The sequence below is a fragment of the Pelophylax lessonae genome, assembly GCF_965119305.1.
Source record: "Pelophylax lessonae genome assembly, chromosome: 6".
Classification (NCBI taxonomy): domain Eukaryota; kingdom Metazoa; phylum Chordata; class Amphibia; order Anura; family Ranidae; genus Pelophylax; species Pelophylax lessonae.
In genome coordinates, this window is record NC_138773.1 from 270,700,319 (window position 1) to 270,718,390 (window position 18,072).

The window sequence follows — 18,072 nt, forward strand, 5'->3', positions numbered from 1 at the left end:
CTTATACATGATTTTGTTTGATCTAAACCAGTCCATTCCATACAGCTCTGGCTGTATGTGTAGGGTCGTTGTTTCCGCTGGAAGGTGAACCTCTACCCCAGTCTCATGTCTTTTGCAGACTCTAACATGTTTTCTTCTATGATTGTCCTGTATTTGGCTCCATCCATATTTCCATCAACTCTGACCAGCTTCCTTGTCCCTGCTGAAGAAAAGCTTCCCCACAACATGAGGCTGCCACCACCATGTTCAGGGTAATGTGCAGTGTTAGTTTTCTGCCACACATAGTGTTTTGCTGTTAGGCCAAAAAGTTAAATTTTGGTCTCATCTGACCAGATCACCTTCTTCCACGTTTGCTGTGTCCTCCACATAGCTTCTCGCAAACAGGACTTCTTATGGCTTTCTTTCAACAATGGCTTTCTTCTTGCCACTCTTCCATAAAGGCCATATTTGTGAAATGCATGACTAATAGTTGTTCTGTGGACAGATTATTCTACCTGAGCTGTGGATCTCTGCAGCTCTTCCATTCACAATGAGCCTTTTGGCTGCTTCTCTGATTAATGCTCTCTTTGCCCGGCCTGTCAGTTTAGGTGGATGGCCATGTCTTGGTAGGTTTGCAGTTGTGCCACACTCTTTCCATTTTTGGACAATGAATTGAACGGTGCTCTGTGAGATGTTCAAAGCTTGGGATATTTTTTTTTTATAACCTAACTTTAAACTTCTCCGCAACTTTATCCCTGACATGTCTGTCTGTTCCTTGGCCCTCATGATCCTGTTTGTTTACTAAGGTTCTCTAACAAACCTCTGAGGGCTTCACAGAACAGTTGTATTATTACGGAGATTAAATTACACACAGGTGGAATCTATTTTCTAATAAGGTGACTTCTGAAGGCAATTGTTCCACTAGATTTTAGCTAGGGGTATCAGAGTAAAGGGGGCTGAATACAAATGCAGGCCACACTTTTCAGATATTTATTTGTAAAAAAATTTGAAAACCATCTACCATTTTCCTTTCACTTCACAATAATGTGCCACTTTGTGTTGGTCTATTACATAAAATCTCAATAAAATACATTTACATTTTTGGTTGTAACATGACAAAATGAAGAAAATTTCAAGGGGTATGAATACTTTTTCAAGGCACTGTAAATCCTTTAGTTGCTGGTATTCTGGAAGCAAGTAATGCCGTGCTTCTAATTCTGTTAAGGGTTCTTGAGTTTTATAGTCTCTGCACAAGTCTAAGTATGCTGAACCCTGTTGCAGTCTAACTTTGTACAATTCTGATCATTCATTCAAACCCCTTATCTGCCCTCATTGTAGACTGTAGAAGACTTACCTGTAGATCTGAGTGGGAAGGTTGTTCAGCACAAAATTGCGTGGAAGGAGCCTAAAACTTTGAAACCTTGTACAGCAGTTTTCTGACTAGCAAAGGGAAGAACAGTGCTAGGAGCCAATCAGGCTTTGCTCCATGCGCATCTGCTGGTAGAAAAAGAGCAGAGGGATGACTCATCTCTGTTCAGCTGCTACTTTCTTGGCCAATCAGCAGGATGGGGGTGTGTCTTGAACAGTGTTTTTGGGCAAGATTTGATGTTATGTCAAAGATCTGGGAATTCTGTTTTGCAGGAGTGTCTGGATCACAGAGCTGGCAGCACAGAATTACAAATTCTTTGACAGGTCATTGTGTATGTATTTAGCTGTATACCTGAAGTTCATGTTTAGAGTAAATTTAGGGTCACTATAACTTGGGCACAGTTGCCCAGGAAAAAAAATAAAATCATGCAATACAAAGTTCAGAAAAATAAACATGCATGAAATTCCAGTATGAGCAGTTAGTTGAAATTAGATTGAAAGTACCTGTTGATCCTGCCAGCTGTGTGTTGATGCGAAATCCAGTGCCTCAGTTCCTTAGGAAGCTTCAACAGTGCTCTGAAGTGATCGGCCCTGTACAATTTAGGAGTATGTCACTTCTGGACATTACTATGGCCTTGCTGATGATCTCCACCTACTGCCTGCTAAGTGAGCCACATCAGCCAGAGGATTTGCAGTCATGTTACAAAATATAAAGATAATACAGGCATTTAGCCAATTTTTTTTTTAAACAAATTTTACATAGTGGTTTTAAGCAGGTGCCATGGGGATATTTCAGGTATATTGTATTTCCATCAACTTAAAGTGTATCACTAGTTTTTTTTTTTTTTTGGTGCACAACGGGAGGGGGGTTGAGCAGGGTTCCCCTGCTACCCTGGGGGTTGGTGACTAGGGCAGGGATGTCCTCTGGGTTCCCTGCTGCAGTTGTTGGGCTGGGGGAGCGGATAGTTTGGCATCCCTGGGTCCATGCCTCACAGGGCCAGGTCCGGCCCCAAATTTAGGCCGTGGTTTTGCGGCCTACTGGTCGGGAGCTGTGTGCGACGGCCCCAGTGAGGGTGGCTGAAGCCACTACCTTCTGTTTTGGGCATCTGCCCTCCCTTCCGTTGCCCCTGGGTGGTTGACTCCACTGAGGCTCAAGCCCAGGCGGCTGGGCATCCACAGAAATTTAGGCCGTGGCTTGCGGCCTGCTAATTCATGCGGCCTTCGTCAGCCTTCGTTGGGGGGTGGCCCAAGTGAGCCTGGCTGGGATGAGTGCACTTGCGGCTGGGCCTCCACACAAATTGAGGCTGTGACTTGTGGCCTACTAGGCCATGGGGCCAGCTTGGCACCTCTCTTGGAAGGGGTGGCACTGTGGGAGAGGTTTAATTTTTGATGGCAACCATGCTGCCATTATTGTGGAAGGCACCTACCCCTTTTAGCGCTGCAGGACCATCAAGATACCCTGCATGCGTGTGGGCATCACGGCCCCCTTTTTAAGGGGGCTATTTACTACTGTGCGGGCCCCTGTGGAGGGGCTCAGAGGGTGACCCCCTTGTTTTTTTGCGGGGTCCAGTAGGTGGTCCATTCGTAGACCCTGGGTCGGTATCCCCCTTGCGGGATCGCATTCGGCGGCCCTCTCGATTGTTATGTTTTTCAGGGTGACCATAGTACGGTATATAGCATCCACCACCCTTCCTGCCGTATCTGTTCATCAGATCCTTAATCTGTTTCAGCCACCCCGGACGCAAGTCACCCTACTGGGTTTGCGTCCACGCCCCCTGAGTGCTCAGACAGTGAGGTGGTTTCCTCTGCTCCTCTAGCAGTGCATGAAAAGGCGCTGGTGGATGCCCTAATTGTGTCAGAGCATGAAATTTTAAACATGGCGGAGATGCTGCGTCAGAGGCGCCGGTCCCTTTTGGCACCACAGGTCCTCCACTGTGTGTGGGTGGGTGGGGTGTTCCCCTTTCCCACTTACTTTGACAACATTGTCACATAACAGCGGGGTTGTCCAAAATGTACTCTTGTCGTCCCTAAGTGTTTTGCTATGCAGTATCCTTATAAGAATTCCCTGCCTTAAAAGTGGACAGTCCCACCCGTAGTGGAATCCAGGTGATATAAAGCTATCTTAATTCTGGTTGAGGAGTCCTTGGCCTTTAAAGATCCGGTTAATAGGAGAGCAGAGGCTCTGACCCTCCATATGTTTCACTATTCCTCATCTCCGCTTCATGAACTGGCACACCTGAGAGATCAGCTGTGATAATCAGGATCTCCGCTTTTCTCTCTCTCATAAACAGACACCTCGGTCTGGTACAAGTGATCAGATTACCCCAATACTGGAGTCCTTGCATTGGCTACTAGTCAGGTTTTGCATAGACTTTAAGATCCTCTTGCTCACCTGTGAGGATCTTCATGGCTTGGCACCCCATTATCTGTCTGAACATTTATGAGCTTACTCCACTCGTAACCTCCGCTACTCAAATTCTGATCTTCTGTGTGTCCCCTCTACTCACCTACATTGGATGGGGGACACAGCCTTCTCCTGCTATGCTCCAAAACTCTGGAATTCATTTCCAAAGAACATTGGAGAGCCATCTCTAAAATCATTCTAATCATGTCTAAAAACATTTTTCTTTAGACAAGTTTTCATGTAATTGTACTTTTTTTTCCCTCTGTTTTACCCTGTGTATTTGTTGTGTTCTTGTTTCTTGTCTTTGTAAAGCACTTTGAGAAGCTACCTTTTTAAGGCACTATTTAATATAACATTTATTAATATTCCTTTATTTTTACAGCTATGTGACTGCTTGTGCTTTAGCACCAAATCAGCCTTTGCTGGCCACTGGATCCATGGACAAGACTGTGACTATCTGGAAACTGGGATCAGACAGTCAATCAGCAGGTGCTTGTATTTACAACATAAAAAACACAGAATAGTATTTTAGATTGCCCTTTTTAAAGTTGAAGTACAGGTATAGTTTTGTAATTAACACCTTAAGTGGAACCCTCCTATCTAGTATAGTCCCACACAGACCTCACTGCCCAGGTCCTGTGCTGTGCCTGACATTTATTCCTATTTAATGGCTGGTCACCTGTGTTTCATGGACTATGTGTGTTACCCTGAATAGTTGAAGGTCTAACATACATTTTTATAATTAATACTTGCCCTGTGTATGACTAGCTTAAGGCAATTGCAATAGCAACGGCAATAGCAACTTCTTGACTACAACTGTCTGTTAAAGTGTATTTTAACACTTTGTATTCTATTGGTCTTTGCCACGTCTTACTGTACAATACAAAGAAGACCTTTCTCCTTTTGGAGAGGGTTACTTGGACCTGACAGGGAACATTGCTTGGAGGATTTCCCTATCTGTTCTTTGTACTATAGTGAAGTTTTTGCCTTATTTATATTGAGACTTCAACCCAAAAGAAATCTAGGCATCCTCCCAATGGGCACAAATCCCTGGATTTTTTTTTTTTTTTGTTTCCAGCTGGCAGATTGAGAAGAACAGAGACCCACATTGAGAACTGGACAGAGAAAGATGTCAGGAACTGGCTCTCCGCAGAAGGCCTGGCAGAGGTAGAACAGAAGTTCAGCTCCAACAATATTGATGGTAAAGAATTACTTGACCTCACCAAGGACACGCTGCTCAATGACCTAAAGATAGGTAAGTCACACTCTACCTCTGTATAAAAATGTAGGGGGTGGTGGGAGTTTAGGAACCTAGCAGTATCCTTAAAACAAACAGTAAGAGTTTATCTGTCATTTTTCCAGTGTCAGCTTAGAAAATGGAAGCAAGCATTCATTTGATTGGTGTCAGAGGGAAAGTCTCTCTTTGCCATCGTCTAATTTTATGAAGAAGCTTCCGTGGTATTGACGCTTGTGTGGGTCACTAATTTATTTAATGGCAGCTCAAGTACGAGTGTACAAGGTACTACCCGTATTAACCTCCCAAACATCAAGTCTAACTGCCCCTAATCCCCCCCCCCCCCCCCCGACGTACACAAGGGAGCTGATTGCAGAAGAGCTCCTGTGTTAGGCTGCGCTCTACATACATACATACATGCAGGTGAAGGAAGCAATGTTGGCTCAGTGGTGGATGCACCCTTAACATGACATGCAACATTTGGGCGATGAACATAATAAGCCGTTTGACTCCCCATCTGAACTGGTGGTTAGGGGCACTTGGCGTGTGTATATATATATATATATATATATATATATATATATATATATGATAATTCTGCACCAAGTGCCTTTTTCTAACTCCTGTGTACACATACATAGGTGTTACACATATTCAGCCTGATAAACCATGAATACTGGCCTCATTACAAGGTATTTTTTTTTTAAAGCATCTTAGCTCAAAAATACCATAACTCATTTCCACGTTGGGAAAAAAAGCATATTATTGGCGTGATATCTAATGGAAAAAAAAGATGATGTGCTCAAATGCTTCTGAAGATCTAGAGCACTTGAATCCCCTAAGGGCCCCTTCAGAACCTCCTTTCAATGTAATAACGTCAAAGTTCCAGGCAGTTATTTAGTGCCAAAATGTGCAGGTACTGATCTTCTGCCGAGTCTTCTGAATGTTCCAAGCTATTGTTGTCACTTCATCTTACGGAATAAGTTTCAGTTAAAAACACAATGTTATGAGCGGATGTTAATGTGTGTTTTTGAATATGGATAAGTAGAGATTGCTGTGTACCTTTCTTTCCAAATTCATTATTCCTGTCATTAACAGAAAAAAACAAATAACGTTTAACTTGGCAGAGTCTCTAGGACTGCGAAATAAGATTATGAGGAAGATTGAAGAATTAAGGAGCAAGATGAAAGCAGCTTCTTGCAACATCCCTGAAGAATTTCTTTGCCCAATTACATGGGAGCTCATGAAGGATCCAGTCATTGCATCAGGTAAAAGGTGCACACTACTACGGAAATGAGGGTTTGGTACCATGCAGCAGAAGTTCAGAATTTTTATTTATATTTTTAATTATCAACCATTGAAGGACCCAGGAAGATAGTAATAGCTAGACTGTTGGATTATACTGCCTCCTTTAGAAGGTTCGGACACTGGCAAGCAAATGTTAAACCAGGCCCACACAACCCCACCTCTAAATGTCTGTCCATTTTTACTATGCTTTTTATCAGATTTGCTTTCGGATTTTAATACCTCTTCTGTTGAGATACTTTATTGTTCCACTTTGTCTCCTTGTAGATGTTTGGTTGCCCTCCACCTTGTCATTTGAGCCTATTATTTTTTATCAGGTAGCAGACCCCTTTAGCGTTGTTTACCTGCCCTGTTTCAGAACATCAGGTTACATAGTTGATGAGGTTGAAATGAAAAAAGATGCTAGTCCATCTCGTTCAAACAACAAGGTTGATCCTCTGTGTCCTTTGTCTTGCTTGTGGCAATTTCTTTATTTTATTTTTTGTCTTTGTCCCTTTTTTCCTAGCTAGTTTTCATTGGGAGTTGGTTGCTGCAGATGACCTTGTACTAAGATTCCAATGAATTCCTACATTCCTTTGTGCCTCCAAAACTCCATTTAGGGACATAGGAATCCAGTAAGTACAGCAAAAAATCCTGTACTTACAGTGAAATATTTTGTGTTATGGCCTTAAAGTGACAATGAACACACACCGTTTAATTTTCTATTTCTGTATATGGATAATGGCACTGTAATCATTTCAATAAAATAACATCTAAGTACCTTTTTCCTAATCAATATACAGCTGTCACATGACCCAGATCTTTCCCAGCCTGTCTGCTGGGAAAAATAAGCAAGAGGAGCTTCTAGTCCTCTGCCGCTGGTCACATGTTCAAAATAAAAAAAACAGCCTTTTGGATACAGAGTAAAAATAAATACTTGATATCATTAAACGGTTTTAAATTGTAGTACAAATATTTATTCAAAATCAACTATTATTTTTTTGGCTCTCACGCCCCTCCAGCCAGTGTCTTAAAATGAGAGAGGTAAAGCCTCCATCAATCTACAGGTAATATCCCACCCCCATTGTGTTTAGCTTGTTGGTGGGCATGGAGGAGGAGGGAGGGAGGGAGTGAAGTGGGTGGTCATTTACCCCTGTGTATACGCCCACATGTGTGACTCTATAGTCACATGGGCTGCTCAGATGTGATAGGGAGGAAATGCACAGCATAGAAACTCACTGAAAACTGAGCATGTGCAGAGCTGCCAACGCAGCTCTGCAAAATCCCTGGCCGAATTGGGGACATGAACATAAGGTTTAGATAGAGAGCAGCAGGATCAACCAGGTTTTTTTTTTGCAGAATACAGAAGATGAATCTCATATTGAATGCATGAGTATGAACAAAATGTAATACACCATTTATTGATCGTTTTTTATGATGTGGGTTTAGTAACACTTTAACCACTTAACGACCGCCCACCGCAGATATACTGCGGCAGGCAGCCGCTGCTGGGCAAAGTGACGTATGGGTACGTCACTCGCTCAGCCGTCTGTAGGGGGTGAGCGCGCACGCCACCGGAGACGCGCTCCCGCCCCCGCTCGTTCACAGGCATCCCCGCGCGAGTGACCGGTGGCTCTGATGTCCGCTGGCCACTCGCGATCTCCTGCTGGAGAGGGAGAAAGGCAGGCGGCTGATGTAAACACAGCCGTCTGTCATTCTCCCTGGTGTAACTGCAGAGACTGTACGATCCTGCTATGTAGGATCTTAGGTCTCTGTGGTTACATCAAAAGCCACGCCCCCCACAGTTAGAATCACGCCCCTAGGGATACATTTAACCCACTGTTTACCAATAAATTTAACCCCTTCCCTGCCAGTGCCATTTTTACAGTAACAGTGCATATGTATAGCACTGATTACTGTAGTAATGTCACTGGTACCCCCAAAAGTGTCAAAAATGTCAGTCAAGGGTCCGATCTGTCCGCCGCAATGTCGCAGTCCCTCAAAAAAAAAAAAAAAAAAAACCACGGATGGCCGCCATTACTAGTTAAAAAAAATAAATGAATAAAAATGACAAATCTTTCCCGTAGTTAGTAAACGCAATAACTTTTGCGCAAACCATCAAAATACGCTTATTGCGATTTTTTTTTTTTTTTTTACCAAAAATATGTAGCAGAAAACAAATTGGCCTAAAATGTTTAAAAAATTTTGATTTTTACATTTTTTTTCATATAAAAAAAATTTGAAAAATATTGTTATTTTTTCAAAATTGTCGCTCTTTTTCTGTTTATAGCGCAAAAAGTAAAAATCGCACAGGTGATCAAATACCACCAAAAGAAAGCTCTGTTTGTGGGAAAAAAAGGACGTCAATTTAATTTGGGTACAGCGTCGCACAACCGTGCAATTGTCCGTTAAAGTCACGCAGTGCCGAATCGCAAAATAGGCCCTGGTCTTTGAGCAGCCAAATCCTCCGGGGCTTAAGTGGTTAAGATTGCCTAATGACCGTTACAGGCAGGGTTCTATGGGGTCTGACTTGATGTTTTTTGTATGCCACTGTCTAAACTTCCTGAAGGCGGCAGTAAAACCCAAATATCTAAGAATGCCACATTCTTGTTTTCTCAGTAGATGATAAAATCTATTCAGGGATACAGCAACCTAGCAAGTATAAGAAAAAATGCGGTACTTACTGTAAATTATTTTCTTGAGTCCTTTTAGGAACATGGGTCCCCATTTCTCTGATCCACCATAGCCTTGGATTTCTCACAAAACTGGGGCATTATGGTTGGCGGCAGGGTTAGAAGGGGGCTAGCTCAACATTGTTTTTCATTTGCCACTTTTTAAACCTCCTGACAAACAGTATAATCCAAATATCTAAGAATTATTATTATCCTGTGTCCTTCAAAAGATTTTAAAATAAGTCCAAAAATCGTATTTTTTTAGGGCATGTAACTCACATAGCAACAGGATCACTAAAGAGAGCACTCGCTTCCCCTATGATGTCACTTCCTTGCTGGTCAAAATGCTGCAAAATCTCACTTGCTAGTAACAGAGAAGTGACACCAACATCCTCACTGGTTTGGGGAATGAGCAAGCAATGGAATAGGAACAGGTGAGTGTTCTCTTTGGTTTAACAATTCTGTTGCTGCCTGTGTCGGAATAGCTAGTGCAAAATTAGTGAACTGTCATCAGTTAAATTGAATCTGATCAGTTGCTGTGGGTTACTTTACTGCCTTATCAAATAAGCCCATGGGTTTTCATCCAGGCTTTATTTTTTACTCTTGTATGGCCTGAAAAGCACAAGTACAGTCAGGTGTATACAGTTCTATTTTAAAGCTTGGTCAGTGTTTTAAGCCTTCTGTTTCCTATGTCAAATGAAGCAGGTACTCTCAGCCCTGTGATGTTGAATGGAGCCTGGATTGCTGCTATAAGTGTATAGGAATTTGAAAACAGTATTTCTACAGTGGGGGAAAAAAAACTCTTTTCACATGGGAAAATAGTCGTGCATGGGATAACATGTCTAATGATGTCAATAGCCACAAGCTAGTGAGGTCTGTGTGTTTACAGCAGCATTTTGGTAAATCTGAGCATCCAAACACTGGATACTGCTTACTCTGTAGGAGACATATTTGATTTCTAAGCTATTAACCACAAATACTGAATACTAGGGGAGGTTCTGTTTTATGTGTTTGTAGTAGCGATCGACCAATATATCGAGGGCTGATCTGCACTTTCCCCTGATATATCGGAATCCGCCAGCAAGGTGGCCGATATTTCGGAAAGTGCTGTACCGGAGTGATGCCTGCAGCTAGAGGCATTCCCCGGTACCACGTCCATAGCCGACGGTCGGCTGTCTTGTAATGTCTTGAAGCAGCTCGGCTGTCATTACAAGGAGCGGGAAGGGACGCGACCCCCCCCCCCCCCGGCTCGCCGGGGTCTCCCATCCCAACCGGAGATCCGGGCAACCATCAAAGCCACATTCAGCTCTGATCGGATCTCCATGCAAAAACCCGGAAGTGATGTCATGACATCACTTCCGGGTACTGGCGCCTGATTAAAAAAAAAATGACCGCATTCAAAACAGCCAAACTTTGCGTTTTGAATGCTTTTAGGTGCAGAGGAGGGGTTTGGGGTCTTTTAGACCCCTAGATTCCTCCACAAGAGTATCTGTCAAGTAAAAAAATAAAAATATATTTTTTTTAAATGTACGAAAATATCGGCCCATACCGATGCGCGATGACCAAAATATCGGTATTGGTATCGGCAATGAAAAAACTATATCAGTTGATCACTAGTTTGTAGTATAATACCCCATGCCATAACCAAGCACGCAGGTTGAACTGAATGGACTAGTGTCTTTATTCAACCATACTGATCTCGTTTTAACCTATCACTATCAGGCCCTATTGTCCAGTCTGCTGAGGCTTTATATTCTGTGATTATAACATTAAAGTTTTCTGATCAACAGAACAGTCAGGCAATCAGCAACTTCAAAAAGATTGTTCAGAAATGGCATCCTACAGGTATTTCAGTATGGGTTTCCTTGAGGTGTACATAAGAGAGTGGTTGCCTGGTCTGGCAAGCCCTAGTGGGCTAGGGAATTGTTCAGTCCCTGAAATTCCTCCCCTGGCTTGCTTAGGGAAGGAATCCATTGGCCATGATATTTTCTTATTTTATTTTTTTTTCATGCCGGATTGCCATTTACCCAAGACCAAAGTGTGTCTGAAAGCTTTATAGGTTCAAACCTATATGCTTGTACATTGTTACATACATTGTTTGGTGGCCCAATTCTGGATCAATGGCTAGTTTAATTTACTGCTGTAAGCACCCTTTCCAGTGAACAATCCAGCTAAAAAATGGTTCTATACAAAATGGCTGCCTTTCTGCATGTAGGTGGCAGTTATCTTAAATGGTTTTTAGCAACATTAAAAATGCATTTATGGATAAGGAGACTACCACAGTGCTACAGCTAAGATGCATAATACAATTCCTATTATTAACATATTTAGGTCTAATGAGTCTTGAGGGCCTGCGAAAGAAGGAGTTAATTTGTTTTTCAGGCAGCCAGGAAAACCTAAAGGAAAAGATTGTCAGCTTCAATTAATTAGCAAGTCACGTCCTTGTTTCTATGCTTCCTATTTACACATGAAAGCATCTGGCCGACTGGGGACTTGTGCGCGAAGCTTAGATTATTCCTGTGACAGTTCAATGACGAACGCTCACAAAACAATTTCAGACTTGCACTAAAAAAGTAATTAATGATGTGAAAGATTTGCTCCAAATCTTTTTCTCTCACTTATCAAACGCTTGGGGGGGAAATTTATTTTCTGAAGGAGAGTACTTTTAAAATACTTTGCCTGCTGTGGAATGGAAACTAGCAAAGGACAAAGAGCACTATGAACGGGGGCAACAAGAGGTTTTTGATCATTTTTTTTGTTTTAGCCATGACGATTTACACAGTTTTTAAAGACCCCCAAAGACTCCTCAAATTTTTTCTGATTCCTGCAGAATCCTCCAAAATTTGAGCTGTGGGTGGCCCTGCAAGCACCACCCAGCTTGAAACAGGTCAAATTAAATTGACTGAGCTGGTTGGAAAATTATTGGCAGAATCTCTATCTACACACACACCATCAAAGCTAGGGACTATATAAACACAAACAAAAATCTTAGCAAATTACTTGCTAAATTTGATGCCACAATATAGTAAAGAAAGGGTATATATAGTCTTTGTGGGGGGTAAAGCTTAGCCTTGCTCAAGCCTTCTTCTAGATCATGGAAGCCATCGATCACTACTTTCTGTAGGCTTAGAGGTAAAGCCAGGGCTTTGAAAGAGAAGTTGTTTTCATTTGTATCTTTGGAAACTTACATTGCACATTACTATTTTAGTGCTTTGGAGTACTATTGAAACCATAGGTGCAAAGCGGCCCTTAGTGTTAGAGACCACACTTTTCAGAGCAGTGTAGCGCAAAAAATCCCTGCCGTTTTCACCAAAATGTAAAGCTGGTTATACTGTATATGTTGGGATTTCTCTCCTTCTCTGCCATGGGCTGCACATGAGAAATTACTCAATTCATAAACTGATAAATCTGCAGTTCCAGCTATTATATTCTGACAGCAAGTGCCTGTGGCTGTCAGCATTTGCATCCAATCGGATGGAAGAACTGTTCAGCTAATCTGTTTGCCCAAGAATGTTTCACCCAGCTCTTGAAAAAATTTGATTTGAAAAACTGACTTTTAGCCATACAGTAAAGGGCACAGGATTGTAAGGTCTTTACCATAGATAATATGCAGCTACGTTCAGGTAATTGAACATTGGCAGTTTATTTTTGTTAGTGTCCTTCGATGATAGATGACTTCACTCAGAGAAAAGAAAAACCTCCATAGGAAGAAGGTAAGCTTCTTCCACATTCTACCAAGATGATTCTCCTATTAATTTTCCTGGCTGCTCCACGACCATTGTAATCCTAGTACAGCTTCTGAATTGGTTGACTCACTGGCTGAGCCTTAGAAGGATGTACCCAGACTCCAATGGATTGAAGAAATGGGAGCAGCATGTAATATTGCTAGGTTGCTAGAGGAGGAAGACCCCCCACCCTCCCTCCCTCATTCTGAGGATTCAAATCAGTGCGATGACATTTCATACAAACTCAAGGATCCCATTGCTTCCCTTATTGCCCCTGCTTAGCTTTAACAAGACCCCCATGGAACCTATAGAGGATAATTCTGTGTTTGAGGACTTGGATGGACAAGAGGTTAGAGGTCCTCTTATCTTTAGTAGGCCCCCACCATGTAAGCTGTAGTTGTTTCCATGGCAGTCTGTCAGACCATTGCTGTCTGGACTAAGTGCATGGCCTGAGATCTTACTTTCAGTCCACAGTTGACTACACCTCTTACCAGTAGCCTTGCACTGCTTTGAGAACAGCTTGGTGGATACACTTTTCCAAATCTCCAGGATGTGCAGGATCCTTTTGCTTAAATGTTGGTTAGGGGAACTCCAATGTAAGAAACTTCTAGAGCAGATACCCATTGAAGGTTAATGCTTGTTTGGCTGCTCCTTGGATAAGTACATCAAGGAGATCAGAGGAAGCAAGAGTACTCTCCTCGCCCAGAAAAAAGGAAGGATCCCACTCCTGGATTTAGGAAAGGTTCCCTTGGTCTCTCCTAAACCTGCAGTTTTTAAATCTAAGGCAAGAACATGCTTTCCGAGAAAGACGTGGCCCTGCAAACCAGCGAAGTCTGGTTCCAAGCTCTCTCTCCAATGACAGGTCATTCCCAGTTGTCAAGAGTTGGATGTCTTTCTGCCTTCTGGTCCCAGGAAATCTCAGTTGTCTGGGTTGAATGTGTAATTTACAGGGACTACAAACTGGATTTTCAAACTCTCCCTTCCCCCACTAAAATGGATGGATCTGATTGCTGCAATTCAGCATCTTCTGTCCCAGAAAGGCATAAACATTCTTAAACCAAATGGAAGTGTCTGGACAATTCTTCAACTAAAAACTCTCAGCTTGTTCCTGCAAGGTCATATGTTTTGCATGGAAGCTGCCAGGTCAGTCATTGCCTTCCTCCTTTCTGGAGACATTCTGAGTGCTTACTTGCACATTCCCATCTTCCTCTTCATCATTGCTATGTGCATTTTAGGATGGGCAATCTGCATTATCAGTTTGTTGCCCTTACCTTTAGTCTGTTCCTCTATCTCTAGGTTTTCACTAATGTGCTTGCCCCAATCTTTGCTGTGCACCATGCTCAAGGGATTCATGTGGTGGGGTACCTGGATGATCTCCTGCCGAAGTATCAGTCTCTCCCTATCCTTTTTAGCCAAAATCCAGCGGGCAGTACACTCAGCATAGCTTCCATTGGATCCACAGCTTGTGGTAGTCTTCACTAGAACTGTCTCATGAGTACCTGGGCCTTACTTTAGACATGGTCCTTTGTAGGATCCTCCCACCCCAGGACAAACATCTGCCCTTCTGCTCCCATGGCCCAGGCCCTTGGCCCAGAGAAGACCCTTTGCTTCATGCCTTCATGAAAGGTTTTGGGTCTAAGTTTGCTTCCTTAAAGGCTGTTTCATTTGCCCAGTTTTACTGTGGACCCTTGCAGCATGGGACAAATGGGCTCAGTCCTTGGACCACCCTATGTGTCTGACCTACAAGGCCAGACTAGTATTAGTCAGGATTTATATAGGAGCAACAGTTTGCATAGCACTTTGCAACATGAGGGCAGACAGTACAGTTACAATACAGGAGGAATCAGAGGGCCCTGCTCATTAGAGCTTACAATCTAGCAGATTTGTGGCATGTTGGTTTTTCAGAAGCCCTTACCTCCAAAGAGATGAAATGTTCTCATGATAGATGCCAGTCTATTAGGGAGAAGGTGTCCCGGATGCCTTCTTGGTACAGGTACTCAAGTTGTTGGAGGTTGTCTGTCTTCCCATCAGCATCCTAGAACTCAGGGAAATGTGGTTGTCCCTTCAAAGCTGGACACCTCAATTGCAAGAGAACTCACTGTGGGCCTTTGTGGTGAATGCTCTGGTGACACTATCTGAGCAGTTTCATTCTTACCTCTTTGTGTCCTGCTCTGAAACATACAAAGGTATCTTCTCTCCACTGTCTTGACATGTTTTGTGCTGTTAAAGTCTATTATTTGGCTACAGTAATTTTGTAAGCAATTCGCTTCCTTTTTTATTCCATTAGAGGGTTCTTGCTAGGTGGATTATTCAAACCTTTAGGCTTTGTGCACACTGGATTTTATCAAAATGCCAGTAGAAAGCTGTAGCAGGAATTTTTTCAGGGTTTTTTAGCGTTTAAGAAAAACTAAACTCCCACAAAAGCTTATGGCTCAAAAAACGTTGATGAACGCCGAATAGCCGCATTTTCAGCTTTTATCAGTTAGAGCATTTTTACAGCTGAAAAACTTCTCTCAAAACCCACTAGTTCTGTGTTTTTTTTTTTTTCCATCCAGAAAAGCCCCTGCCAAAAACTGCTGATAACAGCCTATGTGTGCATGGACACATAGGATAACATGCTGGGGAGTTTACTGACTGCAGAAAAAATGCCTGATGCCAAAAACAGCAGCTGTAAAAATGTCCAGTGTGCATGAGGCCTTATTCTAAGGATAGGGGTTTCTCCCTCCCTGTTAAGGCACACTCTACCAGGTCTAATAGATACTTGTTCCTGAAAAGCCCAATAAGCACTGTTTCTCAGATTTACAAGGCTGTTACCTGGTCCTCTGTTCACAAATTTAAGTTTTACCAGGAGGATGTTCAGGTATCTTGACAGTTTCCAGCATAAGGTGCTACAGGCTGCTCTGAGTTCTATCAAGGCCTTCCTGGCCAGTTATATGGGCCTGTTGGTGTTGGGTCAGAGAGGTTATATAGAGAAAGTTCCAGAATCTTTTTGTCATTGTCAAATCACCTGAAGGAAGCTCTGCATAACACCTGGTGAAAACTGAAGAGCCTGTGTCCTATACTGTTCTCCAGGGAACACATTTTATTGTTAAAAAAAATCCTATTTTGTTGAGCCAGGTGGTGCCAACAGGGCCATGCACTGAATGAATTTTAGCTGATGCAACAGCAATCTGACAAAACTTGATCCATGTATGGGTGGGTGTAGAACAACTTAATTTTTCTGCATATTAGCTGGATTAAAGGATAAGTTCACCTTTTGTAACATGCTACACTGCTTCCTATTAGTGTGTAACTGCTTGGGTGTATGACGTATGGCCAAACAGCTTACACACAGAGTCTGCAAGAGCCCTGCATTGCACCCACAATCTGCTGGTCGTGGGTGCAATGCTTTTTTGGTTCCCAATAAAAAATTAATAAATGCAGTTTTCTCTTTTGTTCATTGACGGACACAGCTCCTGATTCTTCCTAACCTATGGGTTATACTGCCCCCTATGGGAGTAGGACACTAGGCAGGAAAAAGCTGGACTACGCCTATGGGCTGTCCCAGGGGGTATACACCCACTCTCAGTTATAGGCACTCAGTTTTTTTTCCTGCCTAGTCAGGAGTAAGGACCTCGTTCTAGAATCTCTGGTCCTGGCAATTTCTTCTTTTCCTCCTTTTATTATTTTGTTCCTGTGATCTAAAATCAAGTGCCGGACTGGGCGACGAACTGGATAATCTAGATCCTTAGGGTCCAGCCAGCAAGCGCATGCAGACCGCAGCTCCGCGCTAGGTCGGCCGTGACATTGCCCCACTGGACAGGGGCTGGCCTGCGAGTTAAACGTCTCGCGAGGGCGCATACGAACTGGCTTAGTCCTGAGTCACAGCGTTTCCTCCTGGCCGACAGCACCCACAGTACGATGGAGCAGTGCCCACTCTGTTCCTGGTGTGGTAAGTAGCTGTCCCCCCTCTACCCGTGGAGGGTTTTGGGATGGACGTGGGCCCCTCCCTGGGAAGGCGGGTTCCCCTTCTTCCGCCCCAGCCCCTCTAAAATTCCAGGGGTCACTGTGGGTGAGGTTATGAGCTGGCTGTTGTCACATGCTCTTAAGGGGGACTGGATGGAGTTGCTGCTAACAAGGTATTCCTGGTGCATAGCGGGAGGTTGAGCAGGGTTCCCTGCCATCCTGGGGGTTGGTGACTAGGGCAGGGATGTCCTCTGGGCTCCCTTCGACGGTTGTTGGGCTGGTGGAGCAGATTGTTTAACATTTGTGGGTACACGCGGTGGTTCCCGGGTGAGGTTATTTGGCTGTTGCCACATGCTCTTAAGGGGGGCTAGTTGGAGTTGCTGCTAACGGGGTTTTCCTGATGCGCAACTGGGGGTTTAGCAGGGTTCCCTGCCATCCTGGGGGTTGGTGACTAGGGCAGGGATGTCCTCTGGGCTCCCTGCAGCGGTTGTTGGGCTGGGGGAGCTGATGGTTTAACATCCGCGGGTACGCGCCTCACGCGGCCAAAAATTTAGGCCGCAGCTTTGCGGCCTACTTGGAAACTTTGTGAAGCGGTACCCGTAAGGGTGGCTGAGACCACTGCTTCCCGTTTAGGCATCCACCGTCCCCTCCGCTGCCTCTGGGTGGTTGGCTCTGCTGGGGTTCACGTCCAAGCGGCTGGGCGCCCACAGAAATTTAGGCTGTGGCTTTGCGGCCTACTAGGCCATGCGGCCGAGTCGGGCGCATTTTGCTTGTGGTGTCCTTATGAGGATAAGTGCATTAAAAGGTGGACGGTCCCACCTGTAGTGGACTCATCGGTTTAAAGGTTAAATAAAGCATCTTAATTCCGGTTGGGGAATCCCCGACCTTTAAAGGTTTGGCTGATAGGAGGGTGGATGCTCTGGCCTGCCATTTGTTTGCTGTGGTTGGTTTGGCACTTAGGCCGGTATTTACTAGTGCCCTGGTGTTGCAAACGCTGACGAGTGGGCTAAACTTTTATGCCAGGACGTGGAGGGGGAAACAACTTCCCCCTGTCTTTGCAGAGCTGGTGGATCAGTTGGTCCAGGGGCTACAATTGAACTTGGATGACTTTTTGGATATGGCTCCTTTGATTTCTAGGCTGTAGGTATCAGCAGTGGTCCTTCGACATATTATCTGGCTGAACTGCAGACCAGACTTCTAAGAAGGCCTTATCTGATCTCCTTGTAGGGTAATCGCCTGTTTGGAGCTTCCTTGGATAACATCGTAAAGGGTCTCGCAGGGGGTAAGAGTACTCTTCATTCTCCTCGGCTCATAAGAGGCCTTTTCATCTCTCAGGGTCTCACGATCAAAAGTCAGGGCCTCCACCAGAGGTTCCAAGAGGACCTGGTTTGTTTAGCCACAAGCGGGGTCTATCAGACCTGCGGACAAGGCTGCCTCTGCATGCAGGGGCGCCCTCACCAA

General features: G+C 43.9%; 1 protein-coding gene across 2 annotated transcripts in view; it reads left to right on the forward strand.

Annotated features, from left to right (window-relative positions):
* WDSUB1 (WD repeat, sterile alpha motif and U-box domain containing 1) overlaps positions 1 to 18,072 on the forward strand; it is a gene marked incomplete at its 5' end in the record, with an annotated part of 56,365 nt that overhangs the window by 27,857 nt on the left and 10,436 nt on the right. For both annotated transcript variants that reach the window (XM_082260089.1, XM_082260090.1), the window contains 3 exons: positions 4,134 to 4,240; positions 4,830 to 5,006; positions 6,113 to 6,253. In XM_082260089.1, the coding sequence (XP_082116215.1) occupies positions 4,134 to 4,240; positions 4,830 to 5,006; positions 6,113 to 6,253 (425 nt within the window). The remainder of the gene's footprint in view (positions 1 to 4,133; positions 4,241 to 4,829; positions 5,007 to 6,112; positions 6,254 to 18,072) is intronic.